Below are 18,466 nucleotides of genomic sequence, written 5' to 3' on the forward strand. Positions count from 1 at the left end.
ATGCAAAGGCAATCATGAGGAAGGCAGTGATGCAAATAGATAACTGAAGATCTTCTAGTAGTCCTTAAAATGCCACATAGGAACAGAAGTTTCAAGCTTTACAAGTCAAGATGACTTGTTTAAACCACATGAAAAAGAAATATTGGTAGATACAGAACCAAAGAGGTCAGTGAGAAGCTGAAAACTTTTCTTTTCTAATTAATCAAATAATTCAAGAGAAGCCTGGTTTGATAATCATTGATTAATAAAGGTGAATGAGTGCTGGTTGTAGTCTGCCCAGTCACAGGATGACAAACTTATGTGTATGCGCTTCCTGCATTTCTTTTAGTGACTTGACAATTAAAAAAAAAGAGCTTTGCTCGGCAGTAGTGTTCCTGAAATCACATTTGTTCTAGGATTCCCATCTACAGCTGCCATAAGGGCCACGCTTCCCTGCAACTCAGTCTCCAAGTTCAGTAAAAGCTGGTTGCATTTCTCTCTGCTACGAGTTCATGTCCTTGAAATGTATGAAGGTTCTGTTGTGCTGCAGCACGCATCTTTCCCCTTCTTGAGCTGCTTTTCCATACATCATGATCTGGAAAGGCCAACTCCATAAACCACTGTCAGACATGGACTAGATTTATGTAGCTAAGTCTCTATAGCATGATAGGGAAAAGAAGTTTGCCCTATGAATGCTGAAAGGGAAGGGGAGGATACCTCCCACAGTATGAAGGGCAGCTGGAGGGTCTGTGATGAATTGAGCAGGAGCTTCAGGAGAAGACACTGTTGGACACAAATACAACAAAGCATGTTACAGTTACCCAGCCCCCAGATTTAGATGGGTTACCTCTGGTATCTCAGGTGTGTAATGTCTGCACTGTATGAGTTATGGAACAATGTCTGCTTTCTCACTGACTTCTCTGAGCTGAGAATTAATTACTCCGATGTTATTAAGTAAAGAGATGGACTTTTTTCCACCACTCTGGTAGTCTTTTCAGGTTTTCACCTGGGACTGAGGATGACTGTTGCTCAGTACACATTGGAAACTTGAAGGATTTGACAAAATACAGCAAAACCAGAGAGATTAGTAATTATTGTTGAAGTTCACTTCTTTGTTGAAGAACACAAGTGTTCTTACTTTAGCACAACTACTGACTTTATTCCTCTGCTGTACCAGGGACCTCCAGGACCAGCGGGCCCCCCAGGACCAGTAGGCCCAAAAGGCGTGGGAGACGCTGGACCAAAGGTATTTGTACAATAGTACTATACACATCTGACTAGTAGACAAGGTAGACAAACATCTCCTGAAAAAGGCATTATATTAGAATGGAACATATACATGGCAAAACACTACAATCTCATGTCCCACTTTACGTTTCAGTTAGAAGACAAGCTTGTGATAGACGTCTCTGGCATGATAGATATAAACCAGTTTCTGCTTTATCCTCAGATTTTATGCACATCTGCAGGTTCTCCATACATCCAAAGACGCAGAATGTTTCTAGATGCTGCAGTTTCCATGTGGATGTCAGAATCCAACAGAGAGTACTGCCTAATAATTATGCAATTCCCATCACCTATAGAGGGAAGACAAGACCCCAAAGGAATCACAGGAAATGTTGTTTCCATGGAACTAGAATTCTAGTTCCTAGAATTAGATTACTAAGAAAGATTATAAACCTTCATCTGAAATTAATATTAGTTTAGATGCAAAAGTCAGCAGAAAAACAAACAAAAAAACCTGATAAAGGGATTAGAAATACAACACTGAAACATTCCTGAGGTTTTTTTTGCAAAACCACAGAATAGCTAAAATGTTATAAAGGTCTAAGTGGTGTGTAATTCACCTAAAAAGCTGCATTGTAACTACTATGTTATAAAAATTTGGAAAAAAAGAGATTTAATATTAAACTCAAGCATGATTTTTTTAAAATATCCCACAGAGTGGTTTTATTAATGGTTTCCTCATTACATATGTGAAATAGGAAATAAGCAGCCTGTTGCAGGAGAAAGCAAAACAAATATTGCCCAAACAGTTTGTTTCCCAAACAGAAAGAACTTTCAACTTCTGTTCCTAGAACATGAGAATTCCTATTTAAAATAAACAACAACAATAACTTCTTAAAAACATATCCACAACAAAGGAAAAAACAAAGGATGGTCATCCTTAGAATGACCTGAGCATAGAGTGACCACAGAATGACTTGACTTTGGAATGATCATAGATTAACCTGACAATGGGATCTGAGAAATCAGGCTTTGTGCTCCTGTTCTGAATTACTGCTTATTAATACAAGACATTTCCCATAAAGTAATGCAGGGTCTGAACCATGATACAAACAACTAAAAAGCTAGAAGTAATTTAAATTATGTCATTGAATGTAGACTTACAGAAAATACGTATTACTAGCTAATTAGGGTTTTTTTCTGTATGAGATTATATATTTTCCAAATAGAGATGCAAGACTTGATATAATACAGTCTTACAAGACATTGTTCTTGGTACTACAGAAGAACATTTCATTAAACCCCTAGAATAGTGTATGAAATTATCAAGGCAGGTATTAGATAAAAGTGTAACTTATGACTACAAAATGTCTAGGGGGCATCATTATGTCTGGAATACTCCCCCATCTCCTAAATACATAGTTCTGGAAAGTAGTGTTTCCCAAAGAAAAGGAATTGGAAGATCATATCAAGATCTCTCAATGTGATGCCATGGTTGAAACACTCCAAACACCAGGAATATAAATCAGAATTTCAGTGAGAATATAGGAGTTTAAAATAAAGAAATTTGAATTAAATCTGACATGGAAACTTTTTTTTTTTTAAGTGAAAGAAAACCACTAGAATAATGTCAGTACAATTTCTCACAATTGGAATTTTTAAATTCAACATTGGTTGTTGTATTTCTGAAAATTATCACAAATATACAAGGTTTACAGAAATAAACTTAGTGAAATCATAGTGCATAGTGTCTTATATAAAAGATCAGAAAATGGGTCACAAGTAATTGTTGGGACAAGCAATTCTTTGACTGTATAATTATTAGGAAAGTTGCAACCCAGATCATGACTGATGGAAGTACAATATGGTGTCATAAAATGCATTATAGGGGAGGAGGTAAAAGCTACAAAGTGAAAGATAATATACCAAGTTTTTGCAGTGGAGAACTGAGATCTAGTGCTTTTATGACAGTGATTCCTAAACCAGTGGAAGTTTCATGATATAATAACATAGATATTTAATTAAATCATAGATTGGCTACTAACCTACTTACAATTTTTGCTTTCCATTCTAAGTGTTGTAAATCATTGCCAATTGAAGTGAGTTGCTCACATTCCTTTATAAAGACATTGAATCTTATCTGTCAGTCTACCCATGAACAGCATAAGAAGTATCATCATCCCTCCAGGTCTGTGGGCTGAAGTATATTCAGATTAGTAAAGGTTTATTGGTAGTATCTTTTTGTGGAGGAATATGACCTGTGTTCCTTTAGTTCATAATTACTGATTAAAAATAAATTGGGCAATAGGCCCGTTACTTCAACCTGAACTTGACTGAGCAAAAGTGAAATATCTGTGACCAAGAGATGAGGCTCTTATAATTTAATAGTATTTAATTCCAAAAGGAAATAATAAAATTCACCTGAATTGCAAGAATTCCCCCAGAACTTAGTTCATAAAATGAACAATCTTCTGGGGTTTTTTTAAATAAAATGTAAGTGCACTGGCTATCTCTCATCCCTTCCACGTTAAAAAAAAAAAAAAAAGAAAAAAAAAATAATAATGAATAATATAAGAAAAACAGCAGCAATCTCTGCATATAGAAAAGAACATTTATTTGATAAATTTACACTCCAGTTAATTTGAAATTCCTTCGAGTATCATTATATAGGAATGTTCCACTCAGCTGAATCAGAGCTCTGTTCTCCCCACTTTCAGAAATGGCTCACATATGTGCACACTGCTAGATAGGAATTTTATGTATCAGAGGTCAAATTCACATGAAAACAAAATTGGAACATGTGGGATGCATTCAATCCTGGCAGCACCCTATTTTTTGTAGCATTAAAACAGAAGCAAATAATGTCAGAATATAATAAAAAAGTTATTTAAAAGCACTGTTGCCAACTAGGAGGTGGGTTACAGACATTCAAGAGCAAGAACCCAGCACTAGAAATAAAGCAAGTTTCATTGTCAGTAACTGGATAGCAGCAGGATTGTTAAAACTCCAAGCGTAGTCTCTAATGCGTGAATATTTGGGCTGGATCCAGTTGCAATATAAATAACTTTTGCAGCCTGGGCCCTGTCTATTTGAACTAAAATGTGGAAAGTAGACATGAAATGTCTCTTTTTGAATGGTTCTTATTACAAATACCATTGTGTCCACTAGCCTTCACTAAAGAGAGTACTGCAGTGTCTGTTGTATATTTCAGTATCAAATATAGATACTTCATAGTAAGTGAGGTATATATATTTGGAAGCCAAGATATATTTTACAGGTGACCATTAGGTCATCTGGTGAATTTTCTTGAAATGGTAAAGAATAGATATTGGAGTCCCATACTTTACACTGTCTTGACTCATCTCTTTATTTCTTGTTTCAGTGGTGTTTTTCTAGTTCACTGTTTTGCTGATGATGACATACTTGTCTACAAGCACAGTACAGGAAATAAATTAGACCTCATCAAAGAACAGTACTAATCCTTCTTGAAATGAATTCCCTGGAGGACAGTTTAGTGTCACACCTTAGAAAAAAAGAACTGCTGCACTTCACAACTCATAAAGCAAAATAAGTCTTTTTTTCTAAGCCAAGAAATACAGAAACATAGGATTATTATAAAGCTCTACAAAAGAGCTTTTCAGTGAGACATCTGGTATTAACTAAGCATGTGAGGCTAAAATTCAATCTTTCACCTGCAACGACCCTGTGTAAGAATGTGTTACCCATGGGAGGAAGACACAGATGACTTCAAGTCACCCTTACACTCTTTTTGGTCAGGACTGGTCTAAAAGCAGGTTGTGGGTATACTGGATACTGGGCCATAAGGAATCATTTACTTGTTTGGTAACCTGCCTTCCATCACAGTGGCTTACAGGCTGTTTCACAAGCCTCAGCAGCCTAGGATCTCCTAAAAAACCTTATAATGTAAAGTCTTATCTGTGCATCCATGTCTTAGCTCTGGCACCTCTGTCAGGTTCAGAAGAAGGCTTGGGCAGGGAAAGCTTGGGCTGGTCTGTGCAATTCTGCCCATGAAGCTCCTACAAACAGCTTAAGGTTTTATTATGGTTTGTGGGGACATTGAGGACCAATAATTATTCCTTTGATAACAGATGATATTAGATAGGAAGATGACTACATTTTCCTGGCCTCTCAATATTTCCTAGTAATATGACAGGCTCAAGGTAATTGTAAGAAAATGCACTGCAGGAGGAACTGAGAAACCAGAGAAGTTTTAAAGGATCAAGAATACCTACTGTTCATCCCACTGCAGAGGGACATGACACTGCACTATGTACCAGACTTAAATCCTACAATCTTTAAGTACTTAAGACTGTAGTATTTAAGAGTTTGTAGATAGAATTTTTGGGGGGTGTAAAAAAAAGGGGCAAGATGTTCAAGGGTATTGCCAATATACTGGCTCTTTGCATTAGCAGGGAAGGCATGATGTAAAAGCCTCAGATCATATGAGGCAAAAGAACACTTCTAATGAGAGCAGCCCTCTCTTTAGTTCCCTTTTACAGACTAGACCAGAGAGGAACAATAAAATCCCCCCTCCAATCAAATCTGAGGGTGAAATTCCCTTCCTACTGAACATAGCAATCAATTTTATCCAATAAGCTTGACACAACAAGTTAGAGCTAAGAGCACCCATGTGCCATGCCTATGTCCTGACTCAAGCCGGCCAGGCTCCAGTGCTCTGAAAGAAAGAGAAATTGAAGATAAATTCAGAAGCCAAATGTTACATCAAGAATGAAAGCGTTGTAAACTCAGTCTCAGCCTTCACCTTTGTATTCAGAGTTCCCACCTCTCCATAGCCATCAAACCTGAGCATAGTTTGGGCCATAATATATCTACATAAATAGTGCATATGTCAGGACTTAACATGAGAGTCTCATAGCCATATTAAAAAAAAAAAGAGGATTGGAGTGGTCTCTTGCTAGAGACTGAACCTTGAGCATTTCACCTCAAAGCAATTGCTATAATGACTGCACACATTCCTCCTGGAAAGTAAAGGAAGTCAGTAAAAGATCCTGTACTTTTGTTTCCTTCCTTTTTAATCAGTTTGATATGTTGTTTCTTTTCTCCTGCCACAACTCCCAGTGTCATCTGTGATTTGTGTGATACACACTTGCACCTCTCTCCTAGTTAGAATGCTCCCTCTGCAGGCTCAGCCATTCTACAGCCTTTCCGGGTGCAAAAACAAGTACAATGAAGCAGTTTTATAATTTTTTTTTTTTCATTTTGTCAAGAACTACAATTTCTTTTTGGCTCTGTTATTAATATATTAGATGATCTATAGCTTATCAGAGCATTTCTTTCTTTTGCACTTGCCTGCACAGACATAGGTTTAGGTACATTTGCTAAACCTGATCCAGAATTTTTTGCATTTATAACTTGTCAGTTATAGATTTCTTTTTTTTTTTTTCTTTTCAAATTGGTGGGAGTTTTCTAGTGATCACATGCTGTGTGCCTATTCCCTCATTTGTACAATTATGGGCTGAGGAAAACAAAACTGCCTCTTATGTCCCTGTGCCTTACCCTTACCAGTAATGTCCCCCAGCCCCCATGTCCTTTACTGGGTTTGTCTGTTTGTTTGTTGGTTTGTTTGTTTGTGGTTTTTTCCCATGAAAAGCATAAATTGAATGTCTGTTCTTTACCCAGCATCAAATTATCACCAAATCTGTCAAAAACTAATATGCTCGAGGCCTCTACATTTGTGATTAATTTGGCTGAAATCAACTGATGAGTTCAGAATATAGTAGGAGAAAAAAAAAGAGGACTAACACAGACAAGCAGAACACAGGCTGAATATCACTGAAGCCTCATTTCCTCAAGAAATCAAGCTAAGCATATATGCATTAAAGCTTTTTAAGAAAACAAGAAAGGGCTGTTCTTTTTGTTCTTCCGTACCAATGCTATTAAAATTCATTTAGTTTTCATAAACACATTAGTCCAACAGTTATGGAAATTAAATGTTTCTAGTTTCAGAACAAGCACAGTATCAGTGAAGGGCATGCTCTCTGCTGTGTCCCACGAGAAAGCTCCCTGTCCATCCTGGCAAGCCCCTGCAGAACAGGATTGAAAAATGGTGTTGTTTCCAAATGAGTTTGCTTTTCTTTTTCCTCTGGAGCTAATAGGTTTGCAATTAGAGTCCTTACTCTGCTGGCAATTTTGATCACATGAACCTTTGCTTGAGGAATAACGTTCTTCACCTAGAGCTTAAATAATGTAGGTGCCTTCATTTGGGGATTTACAAAATATCTATCTATAAAGCAAGGGTTTATGTATGTGACATTTGTTTGGTTTGTTTTTTGAACTCAGTAGTTTGACTGCTTTGTAAGTGGATGAAAGCTGTTAACAGTTAATAGGTAATGAGTAACTGACATTTCTGTGACGATTTTCAGGGAGACCGTGGAATGAGAGGTTATCCTGGGCCCCCAGGGCCACGGGGCATTGGAACGGTTGGACCTAAGGTTGGTACAATGCCGTGTTGAAGCTTTTCTGCTCTTTTGTGATGCTGGCTGCCAGGCTGATCTCTCGGACACAGAAACGTCTTCATCAGTTTTTGATTTATATTGGTGCAAGTGCAGGAGAAATCAAGCATAAAAACATGGGAACTGACCATACACTTCTACAACCAAATTAGGAAGGAATACTGACCAGATGACAATTGCATGTGCAGCTGAACTTTATGAGATTACAGCTGGAAATTGAACAGAACTACCCAGCTGATAAATTATTTAAATGATGCATTCTTCCATTTCTATCTATTTTGTTTACAAGAGATTCTTTTGTGGTGGAAAATATGTTAAATGTTAATTTTATGTTTGTAAATTTTGCTCAATGAAATTGGCTCCAATTAATTTAATTAGTAAAACCATTAGGAAAATAAAACCGTGAAGACAAAAAGGTCAATTCTATAAGCAGCCAGCATGCAACATCTGGGCAATTTTTTTCTCCCTCCATTAAAGTGATTTATAGATCAAAAAAGACATGCCAGTAAGAAAAGAAATTCAATGCATGCTTGGATTTCTTTATTATAGGTGTATTCATCAATCATTTTTACAGGGGCAATGAGGAGAAATATTGTGTATATTTCTCAAATTAAAAATAGATATAGCTCCATAACTTTTTGTGTGATTTCCTTAGTAGAGATTAACAGAAGTCTTCACTGCCATTTTGAATAAACCAGTATGTAAATGGGGAAACATTTCTATTACCACCCTGTTACAGAAATGCAATAAGCAACAGAGCATGAATATTTTCTCAGGATGTATCGCTTTCACAGGCAAATTTTATTATTTAATTATTTTCAGCTTACTTGTTCCTTGGCTTTCCTGGGAATTTGACAAGAATTTGCAAAGACCCACAGTGAGAAACCATTAACCAAAAAGAATTAGAACTATGTTCTTTGACGTGGTTTTACATTTTGCTTGCAGAGACTTTGAGATTACCTTCTAAATGTTACCAGGAATAGAGTTTACTGCCTAATTCTTCTTTTTGTGCCCCACTGACTGTTACAGGGTATCATGGGACAGAAAGGCATGCCTGGTCCACCGGGACCCGCTGGTGACAGCATCCAAGGAAGCAAGGTAATCCACTTTAGTGTAAGATCTGTCCAGTGTCTTTTCAAAAGTGTCTCTTAAGGAGATTCATTGTCTGTTTTTCTCTTTGCCACTGAATCAGTGAGCTCCTACAAATTTTCATTGTATATTTAAATTTCCTGTTTATAAGGTATGTAATATTTAGTTTAACTGTTGAGTTTTCACTATTGTTGGCACCCAGTTGCTCTCCTATTATTCTTGCCATTACAAATATATTTAACCTGGGAAAAAAGTGTAATCTCTACCACATCTTAGTGATTTATCTAGAATTAAAGGACACTCCAATGAAAACGTCCAGGGTTTTCTCTGGATGACCTTGCAGAAGACAGTAACAGAGATCTATCATGTCAAAATAAACAAAAATTATAGGAGTATAAAAGAAATTAGCCAATCTCCCACATACTCTTCATCAGGTTTTTAATCACCCAGTTCCAGACATAATTACAACTTCTCTCCTTATAAGGAGAAATACAAACATGCTAACATGTTTTGAACATTCAAAGTTAATAAATTGCTTTGTAATAAATCTGTGGAAGAAAATGATTAAAACTGGAGGCATTAGCGGAGAGCAACCCGAGTGTCTCCTGTTTCTCTTAAATCAGTGTGCTTGAAGTAGAGCATATGATTATTTCCCTGTATCAGGACTGCACTCAGCTCTGCAGCTTTAGGCTGTCAGAGCATTAGTGATTCAGTAATGGGTTCACTGTTTTTTTTGGATTAGGAAAGATGCCTCCCTAGACTGCGGGTTGACGGGAGACACTAAAGCCACCAGGGAATTCATTGACAAAACAGGTTTTAATTGGAAAACAGTGGCATGCTGAGACAACAAAAACAGCAAATCATTGAAACGTACCTGGTTGGCAAGATGCTTCAGAGGAGAACCTTTCTTTGTTTCAGCATGGAATTACTTCATACAAGCTTTACCAGAAAAGCACAGATTCCTTCTGAATTCGTTTTGTTCAGTACTTGCTCTGATTTCAGCTTCAATGTCTTCTATTTTCTTACTAATTTTTAATCATGCACTGCAGAGAGACCTTCTTTTTTTCACTATGAGGTGTTTCATAGCATAAAAACGTACTTTGCCATGTTCTTTCTTTTCTCCTTATTGTATAACTCTCTTTGACAGATTCTGATTTGTCTCATCTCAGGACTTCCCTGGACAGAGATCTCTACACAGTTTGAGTCATGACTATGTAGATCTTTGGTTCTGATCTATTTGCAGTTTTCTTCTGTATTAATTGTTATCAGTAACCACAAAGCTATTATGTATTTTAATGTGAGGGCATAAGCAACTTCTTGTTTTCTTTTCTTCCTTTGTTTGCTGAATCTCTGAAGGCTCTTAGCTCTATTTGTGTGGAAAATAGAAAAATTTCTGCCATCCCTGTATGGCTTTATGGTATAGAAAAACTATTTCCTTCCTGGCTTTAACAGACATTTCTTACATGTTTCAAGAACCTAATACTTAGGATAGATATTTGTTAATACTATGGGTATGTGAGGTTATTTATAAAAGCGCAATTGCCACTCTGAACAGAAATGTTTCAGCAATCAAATGTGTCTGATGATACATGAAAAAAAATTTAGATTATATCATATCTTTTTGATTCCTGAAGAAAGATAAAGGTTAGTCAAAATATTCTCAGTGTGTACATATACATCTCACTCTCTGTCTCTCTCTCTCTATATATATATAGATACACGCAGTTTTGGATGTTATTTTTGAACTGCTATGAATAAATATCTAAAGCATGTTTTAGATTTGCAAAGAATTCAGTTTCATCATGGAAGTTTTCTAGTGAAATAACATGGTCCACTGACATGCGCTGTTAGACAAAGGTGTGTTTGTAGTGTAAGGATGTGGAATTTAGGGATGTAGGAAAGTAACATGGGTTCTGGCTGTGGAATCTTTGGGTTTGAAAACAAAACTGCAATATGTGGTGGAACAAACTCAGCTGGTGTTGTTTGTACAGTGTTCCACAAGTTGTGTAGGTACAGGCTTGTCATTTAAATTTTCTTCTCTTAGGAATCACTTTTAAAAATTATGATTATTTTTATATAATTCTTAGGAACAACTTCTTTCTGAACAACTTTGGCAACTGTCTTGCTCCTGTAGTACCAGTTTCCTCCATACACTGATGCTGGTTGAGCTTCTGTCGCTTCTGTCTTTCCATCTCTTTGGAGCCATATCAGGCTTTTTTCTTTTTGGCCACGGCTCATCAGCTTAAAAATACTGTGCTCCTGGATTTCAACTATCACTCAAAGTATTTTTTAATATATATATACATAAAGCTTAGTCTGTATATGGTAAGAACGGAATGTCAAAAATGAGATGGTTTTTGAGTAACTTTATGTTGATAGCTACTTCCACAGGTTTTCTTTTTTATGCTTGGTTTCCTTTCAAAACCACAGTCTAGACATTCTCAGATCTGCACTTAGTTCATAGAATGACATTTTTACATAGAAGTCTGCTTATTGATCAGTAATCTAGCAGGATATTGGGGTCAGGGATCCAAGGGTATGCATTTTTACATGCATACCACTTTGGTTTTTATGATAAGATTGATGGTCAAGTTTGAATTTAATCATGTAAGTGGATTGAACTGGGAAAGCAACATATTTTTAAATTAATACAGCATAGATGTTAGTTTGTACTATATGTTCATTTATGGTATCTATTAATATGATAAATCCTTCTTGTGTTGATTGATTGCACAAGTAGAGGAAGCAAAATTTGGTTCCTCAGTTGACATTTAAAGGATAAAACTCACACGTGTGCCTGTGAGAAATGTCAGCTGTGCAGGTACAACATTTTTTAGAACAGTCGGTCTCGTTCAGTTTTCATGGCCTGAGGACCACCCTAACAATGTCAAATGTAACAAAAAGCAGCAGTAAATGTTGGATCTGACATTCATTAATAGGGAAGGACCACTGGAATACACAGCGTATCCTAATTCTGGTTCATACATATGTGCTCTGCAGATCTGCAAAGGTGTTAATTGGAAGTTGTGTGATAACCCTAGTGGGGAAGGAATATTAGTAAAAGATGCTTTAGTGAGATATTCTGAGAGCTCTGGACTGAAAAGAATAAAACTAAGCTTGTACTTGCATCTATAGGCTAGGTTTGGTACAGATGATGACTGCTCCTGATCTCATTGCCATTCTCTTGAGCTGGTTTTGGTATCTGCACCAGCACTGCTGTAATGGCAATTATGTACATAATGTAAATTATGGTGAAGCATTTATGGACCATGGCATATAATCCCCTCTAGCTGTGTTTAAAATGTACACAGCAGTTGATACAAAAAACATATTGTGTTTCCATATTAAATAAAACCGGAGATTTTGTGGAAGCCAGATGCTGTGACAGATTTTGTGTACATACTTTATAACAGCTGTATTTTATGCCCACATGTTGTGTGCCCACACTGCTGGCATGAACATGCTTCTCAAGTCTGTATGCATGCAGGTGGGCATGGAGAACAATCATTATAAGCAACTTCAAACTTGGTAGCTGAACTGATATTGTCTTTTGAAGTACCAGCAGAAGGATGTTCTGCTCTCCACAGTGTGAAAAGCAGAGAAGTCTATTTACTTAAGGCCAGAAAAACTAAGTCAACCCCGAATAGATTCTCAGTGTGTATTTCTAGAGAAGCTTTGTGTTGGACCTTGTTTTACTGCTTGCAGACTGGATGAATAACTGTCTGAGCCTCACTGACGTTACTTTTGTCTTTCATCTGTTTCAGTGAAATGACAATATTTCATTTAATTAATCAGAAATAAATTCTCCGTTATATACTTTACAAAGGCTTCATGTGTGTTCTGAATCAGACAAAATTGCTTATTTCTTCAGCTTCAGACCACTGTTGTCTTGAAAATAATGGGTTTCGTTGCATAATACAATCATCTGGCTTTCTCTATGATGCAAAATGTTATAAAGTGAATACATACAGCATAGATTTTACTTTAATTTTTAGTTAAGCTTACTTTCCATATTCTTTTCAGGGAGAAAAAGGAAATCAAGGTTTGCCTGGCTTAAAGGGATCAATAGGAATTGGCCTTCCTGGACCAAAGGTAAATCCTGGCTTTGTGGTAAGGAAAAAAAGATAATTTTTTGTTCTTTATCAGTTACTTGGTGTGACAAGTCTCTGAAGATAAAGAGAAGGCAAAGACATTGCCCTGTATAGCTAGCAAGGTAAATGCCTACTATTATTGCTTGATCTGGGAGTCTGAGAGCCTGCTTTCAGATATTGTCTTCATAATACATACGAGATAAACCAGCCACACACACCAAGAAAAAAGAAAGAAAAAGAAGAGAGAAAATTTATCTTAAAAGCTTATTGAACCATAACTCCAGCTCTGACTGTCAACACAACTGGAGTTACTGAATGTGTTTAATAAGGTTGTTTTAAATTAGGGAGACTATGGAGATAAAGGTGATCCAGGGAGCAAAGGTGCCAAAGGAGAGATTGGAGACCCAGGACCTCCAGGACCAAAGGTAAAACATGTTTTCATATTACTTAATTTTACACAATAGAAATTAGACAAATTTGGCTTTTGTTAATTATCTCACTCTACCTGTTTTCAGGGAATTTGGGGAAGAAAAGGTGAACCTGGTCTTTCGGTAAGTATGTAAAGGAACTAATTCAAAAGGTAGGAGTTTATTTGGGAAAATATTTTAAAACTATGTGATGTTACACAAGGTTGTTTAAGGGGCATTGCATTGCCTGCAATTTGTAAGTAAATAAATAACTAAATAGATTTCAGCAATCTTAAAACTAGAGCACACAGCAAATTAATACATATTCTTTTTCAGAGAGAAGAAGTTATCAGGCTTATCAATGAAATATGTGGTAAGCATTCCAGTATGGAAAAAAAAATAGTTCTAATAAAACACACTGAATTTACATTGACCAAATGGATTTGTCTGTTGCATGTTTGTGTGTAAGGATACTGATGTAAAACAATGGTCACTGTGTTCCCAAATCTATGCTGGAAGTAACGTCCAACTCTTGTTTCTGTTTATCAGTATCAGTAACTATAAATTAATTCATTATTTGACCTTTAACTGACTATAAATCTGATATACAGTTTCTCATAAAATGTCTGAAATATTTGTTCTTCTAGGTTGTGGTATCAGATGTAGAGTAACACCACTGGAACTAGTCTTTGTCATTGACAGTTCAGAAAGTGTTGGACCAGATAACTTCAATATTATCAAAACTTTTATGAAAACAGTAATTGACAAGTTATCAGCCAACCACGCTACAGCCCGCATTGGCATCGTCAACTTCAGCCTTAAGGTGGAGTTGGTGTCTTCTCTGAACCAATACACAACAAAAGAACACCTGAAATCCGCTGTTGATAAAATGCCCTACTTAGGAGAAGGCACCTACACGGCTTCTGCTATCCAGGAATCCATTCGGCTATTTCAGGCAGCGCGCCCAGCAGTAAGAAAAGTGGCTGTTGTAATAACAGATGGGCAAGCAGACACTCGTGATAAAGTACAACTGGATACTGTAGTAAGGGAAGCCCATGCTACAAATATCGAGATATTTGTCATTGGCATTGTTCAAAGGACTGATCCTCATTATGATGATTTTCTGAAAGAAATGCAGCTCATTGCAACAGACCCTGATGATGAACATGTTTACCAGATAGATGACTTCATGACACTTTCAGGTAAAAGAATCTGTGTTTGAAGGGGAAATTTGAAATAGGTGTTTAAGAGAGTTTAGCCTTTTCCACAGGAGGGCAAGGCAGCCTGCTGAATGGCAGCTTAGGTTTCTCTTTTGGATGCAGCTCGTTCTTCTGTTCCTCTTTCTTTTGGCCAGATAAAACCTTTGCAGAATTTTTACCTCTTGCAGAAACAAACACAAGGAACACCAGTTTTCCAGCCAAGGCCTTCTTTGGGGCACTTCTCTTTTGTGAGGGTTTGCATCAGTCTTCCCTCGCAGTCCTTTTGTGCTTTGCCATGGTTTCATCCCAGAGAAATGCAGAGTTTTTTCCACCTTGGTGCAACATTTCAGTCTCCCTCTCTTTCACATGGCTGTTGCCAATCTTAGAGTCCCTTCACTCTCTCTTACAAGCACTATCTTGTTTGTATTTTTTTTTTTTTACTGAAGGCCATAAGGAAACCTATGCTTTCATCCTGATTCTAGGGAAAAGGTGGTGGAGCAACACGCAAGGGAGTGGGGTCTAATAGGACGTTGTCTATTTCAAACTGTGGCTTGAAAATTTGTGTGGCCAGAGCTGGGATCAGGAGAAAATCCAAAGGAAACCTATGACCTGTGAAAAAAGTGCATTTATCTAGATTAACTGCAAACTAGCCCTACAAAGTATATTTTTCCTGAGCAAAACTTTTGCTGAGACTGTGGATGGAGTTAAGTCTGGATTTAAGGCATTAACAGTGAGAACTGAGCCCAAGCTACAGTTCTGATCCCAGCTAGGGTTAAACATAGGGCTCTGACTCAGGCTCCAGCATTCATCATAAAAGTATTCCCAGTCACTGAATTTTTGGTGCAAGTAAATAGAATGTGTTGCCCAGTTTTTCTTTTTCCTTCCTACATGTAAACACTTTCTTTCCTTCACTCAGTTTTGTTGGTTTTTTTTTCTCACTGTTGAGCTATTACTTGGTATTATTATCTGTTTCTTCTTAAACAAAAGGGCCTTAAAATCAGAGTGCATTACTTACTTCTCAGTTACATCTTGACAGAACTTTAGAAGATGGTCTTTCACAAGTCACTATCATTGAAGATTTAGGGTTAATACTGCACTGGAAGCTTGTGGTGAATCATTATGACTTTTCTTGATTACCCTTATTAAATTTAATCATTTTGTTAAAATTTTTAGCTCTTGAAAATAAACTGATCACAAAAATCTGTGACAATGTGTCTGAAGTCTACATGAGAAAAGAGAACATTTTATCTCCAAGTCCAGAATCTGAAATTGCCAGTGAAGTTACTAATAGCCAGTTACCTGAAGTGGCTACTTCAGAGATTTATACGCTTCCTACAGAAGGAATTAGTAACCCAGTAAGTAAAGAAGTAACAGTTATCAAATGTTCTTAAAAGATGTGTGGCTTTGTTTGAATTAAAAAAAAAGATCTTTGGAGAAGCATAATGTACATGTGTTTATCTATCAATAACAAATTCCCTGTTCCTCCTGCCTGTAATTTCTTGACATACTGAAGATGTCAGATCATTCACAGTGGGTGTACTAGATGTTAAGAAGCACTGAGTTACCCCAGAGTTTCTTCAATTTTTTGTTTTATTTATATTACAGACTAAGTAGCAACTGAAATTTTGCTTCAGCTGAATTAATTTTGCCTAGTGACTACATGGAAGGCATTACTTTGCCTTTTCATTGAGGTCTCAGCATCAGAAAATGCATTTGTTAAAATTATGGTCACATCCTGAGTAATCACTAGAAGGAGGTCTGAACCCGCCTGCTGTTAATGGTATTTTTTTCACACATTAATTAGCAATAGTTTCCTATATAATTGTCTCAATTTTTTTCTCTTAGCATCTGAACCCAGACAGAATTTTAAGTTATAAGATTTTTGACTCCTTTTGCAGCTTAGTCCACCACGGACAGGATATACTAAGGTGCTGCCATCTGCTCAGGATCACACCGCAACCACCTCTGCTCCCAGAGAATCAAGATTTCCCTCACTTTATGACGTATCTGAAATCAAACCTCAGAATCCAGCTGTCAATCCTTTGTTCAATGTCACTGCTGCTGAAGATCGCCACCTGACAGTGTTGCAAACACAGGTAGAGACAACCCAAAAAGGTGAGTACTGTCCTCTGATCCTGTTTAGCCAGTCTGCACCAAAACCAACCAACCAGCAAACCTCACTCCCTCCCCAAAAACAGTTACTAGATTTTACCACTTTTGTTTTTCTGGGTGCTCTGGCTGTGGACACGGTGAGAGCTAAAGTTTCAAACCAAGATGACAAACAACCTCTATGTACCAATTGTGTGCTTAGGTATTTAAATAGCAGCGTGGTTCTTACATCAGGATTTAGGCAGTTTTGTTTCAAACTGTTCTTGTATTTATTTAGACCTGTTCAGGTAACTCATTAATAAACATGGAACTTGGGTACAAATTTGAGAGGAGCATATGTACTCCCAGGTACTACAAGGAAAGAAAGAGGTGCTCTTCTTACTGAATGAGGCACTTCTAGGATAATGTAACTTATCTGCAGATCCCAAGCTAACTTGTACTGACACACTTTCAGATCCAAGGTGCTTGGAACCTATGCAACCAGGGGATTGTCGGGACTACTTCGTGAAATGGTATTACGACAAGAACGGCAATTCTTGTGGCCAGTTCTGGTACGGAGGTTGTAACGGTACCAACAATAGATTTGAAACAGAAAAAGAATGTCGAGAAACCTGCGTTGATTGATGAATAAGTAAGTTATCTCCATCAGGTCATCCTTCAATCACCTGTTTTCCAGGCTAAAAAGATTGAGCTTATTTAAATGGCTCCCCTACAATGCATACTTATCACATCATATAATATACCTTTGATCAACCTGGATATGTTTCTCTGAAACTTTTTGAGATGGTGCGATCAGAAGTGTACTTGGTGGTCATATATTTAGGCACAGTGAGGTATTCTTTCTTCTCTATTCCTTGCCTTATAGTTTCTAACATTGTATTTGATTTTTTTTTACCATTACTGAAGTTGAAGATGGTATCTTCACAGATTGTAAGTCCAAGAACTCATCTATAGGATAAGCTGAGAACCCATCATATTAAATGTAAATTTAGGATCATTTTTCCCCTCATTTATTATTTCAGACATATCAAAACTCAGTTTTCCTTTGCCACTCACAGCCTACGCCATCAATATCACAAGGTCCTTCTGTAATTCTTGCAGTCAGCGCTTTTCTTTACTCTTCAGAGTAACACAGTGTTATCACAAACTTTGTCACCTCACTTTTTACTCCCTTCCCTAGATCACTTACAACTGTACTGAGTAGGACAGACTATAGCATACATCATCCAGTGACTTCTTTCCCCTGACCATTTATGCCCTTTCCTTTGTTTTCCTCTTCTCACCACTATAAATTAGAAGACTATCCATCTCAAATCAGTATAACCTTCCTTTGGGGAGGGACCTTACGTTTTTGAAATTCAAGCAGACTGTACTAACTGCCTTAGTTCCACATGCTCAGTGAGACATGGACCTCAGAGCGTGCTGATCAGCAGTGTGTAACTTCCTTTACAGAAGCCACAGAGCTCATCCCAAGAAATTGTATTAAGTACTTTATTTCATCTTTCAGTACAGGAAAATTCCACTGAACTGCAGTGTGTTGTTTTTTAAAACATTTCAGGAAAATTAATCAATCCCTTCTTTCTTCTAGAAACAACTGCTGTTGGCAGCTTTTAAAGCTGGAAGTTCATGTGTATCGAGGAAGAAATGACCGAGAAGAATCCAAAATTATGTGTTAACATGAATATATTACTACCATGCTCTACTGTGTTCTCCACTATGGTATTCACATTAACTAGATTGTTGTATCACCTATGTTATCTGCAACACCGTAGCAATAACTTAAAATCACACATATACACATGGAAACATAGCTTTTCCCTCCAAATTTGTATTAATTTGTTACTACTACATGATGAAAGTCTATTTTTACA

General features: G+C 37.0%; 1 protein-coding gene across 1 annotated transcript in view; it reads left to right on the plus strand.

The window, feature by feature from the left end:
• The window catches only part of COL28A1 (collagen type XXVIII alpha 1 chain), a gene marked incomplete at both ends in the record, with an annotated part of 54,003 nt that extends 36,784 nt beyond the window's left edge, over positions 1 to 17,219 (plus strand). Inside the window, 11 exons of the mRNA XM_080364209.1 lie at positions 1,157 to 1,225; positions 7,611 to 7,679; positions 8,730 to 8,798; positions 12,813 to 12,881; positions 13,225 to 13,305; positions 13,396 to 13,431; positions 13,624 to 13,660; positions 13,935 to 14,489; positions 15,660 to 15,841; positions 16,385 to 16,601; positions 17,050 to 17,219. Of these exons, the coding sequence (XP_080220335.1) occupies positions 1,157 to 1,225; positions 7,611 to 7,679; positions 8,730 to 8,798; positions 12,813 to 12,881; positions 13,225 to 13,305; positions 13,396 to 13,431; positions 13,624 to 13,660; positions 13,935 to 14,489; positions 15,660 to 15,841; positions 16,385 to 16,601; positions 17,050 to 17,219 (1,554 nt within the window). The remainder of the gene's footprint in view (positions 1 to 1,156; positions 1,226 to 7,610; positions 7,680 to 8,729; positions 8,799 to 12,812; positions 12,882 to 13,224; positions 13,306 to 13,395; positions 13,432 to 13,623; positions 13,661 to 13,934; positions 14,490 to 15,659; positions 15,842 to 16,384; positions 16,602 to 17,049) is intronic.
• Between the last annotated feature and the right edge of the window lie 1,247 nt (positions 17,220 to 18,466).

The sequence above is a fragment of the Nesoenas mayeri genome, assembly GCF_963082525.1.
Source record: "Nesoenas mayeri genome assembly, chromosome: 2".
In the NCBI taxonomy this organism is placed as follows: Eukaryota; Metazoa; Chordata; class Aves; order Columbiformes; family Columbidae; genus Nesoenas; species Nesoenas mayeri.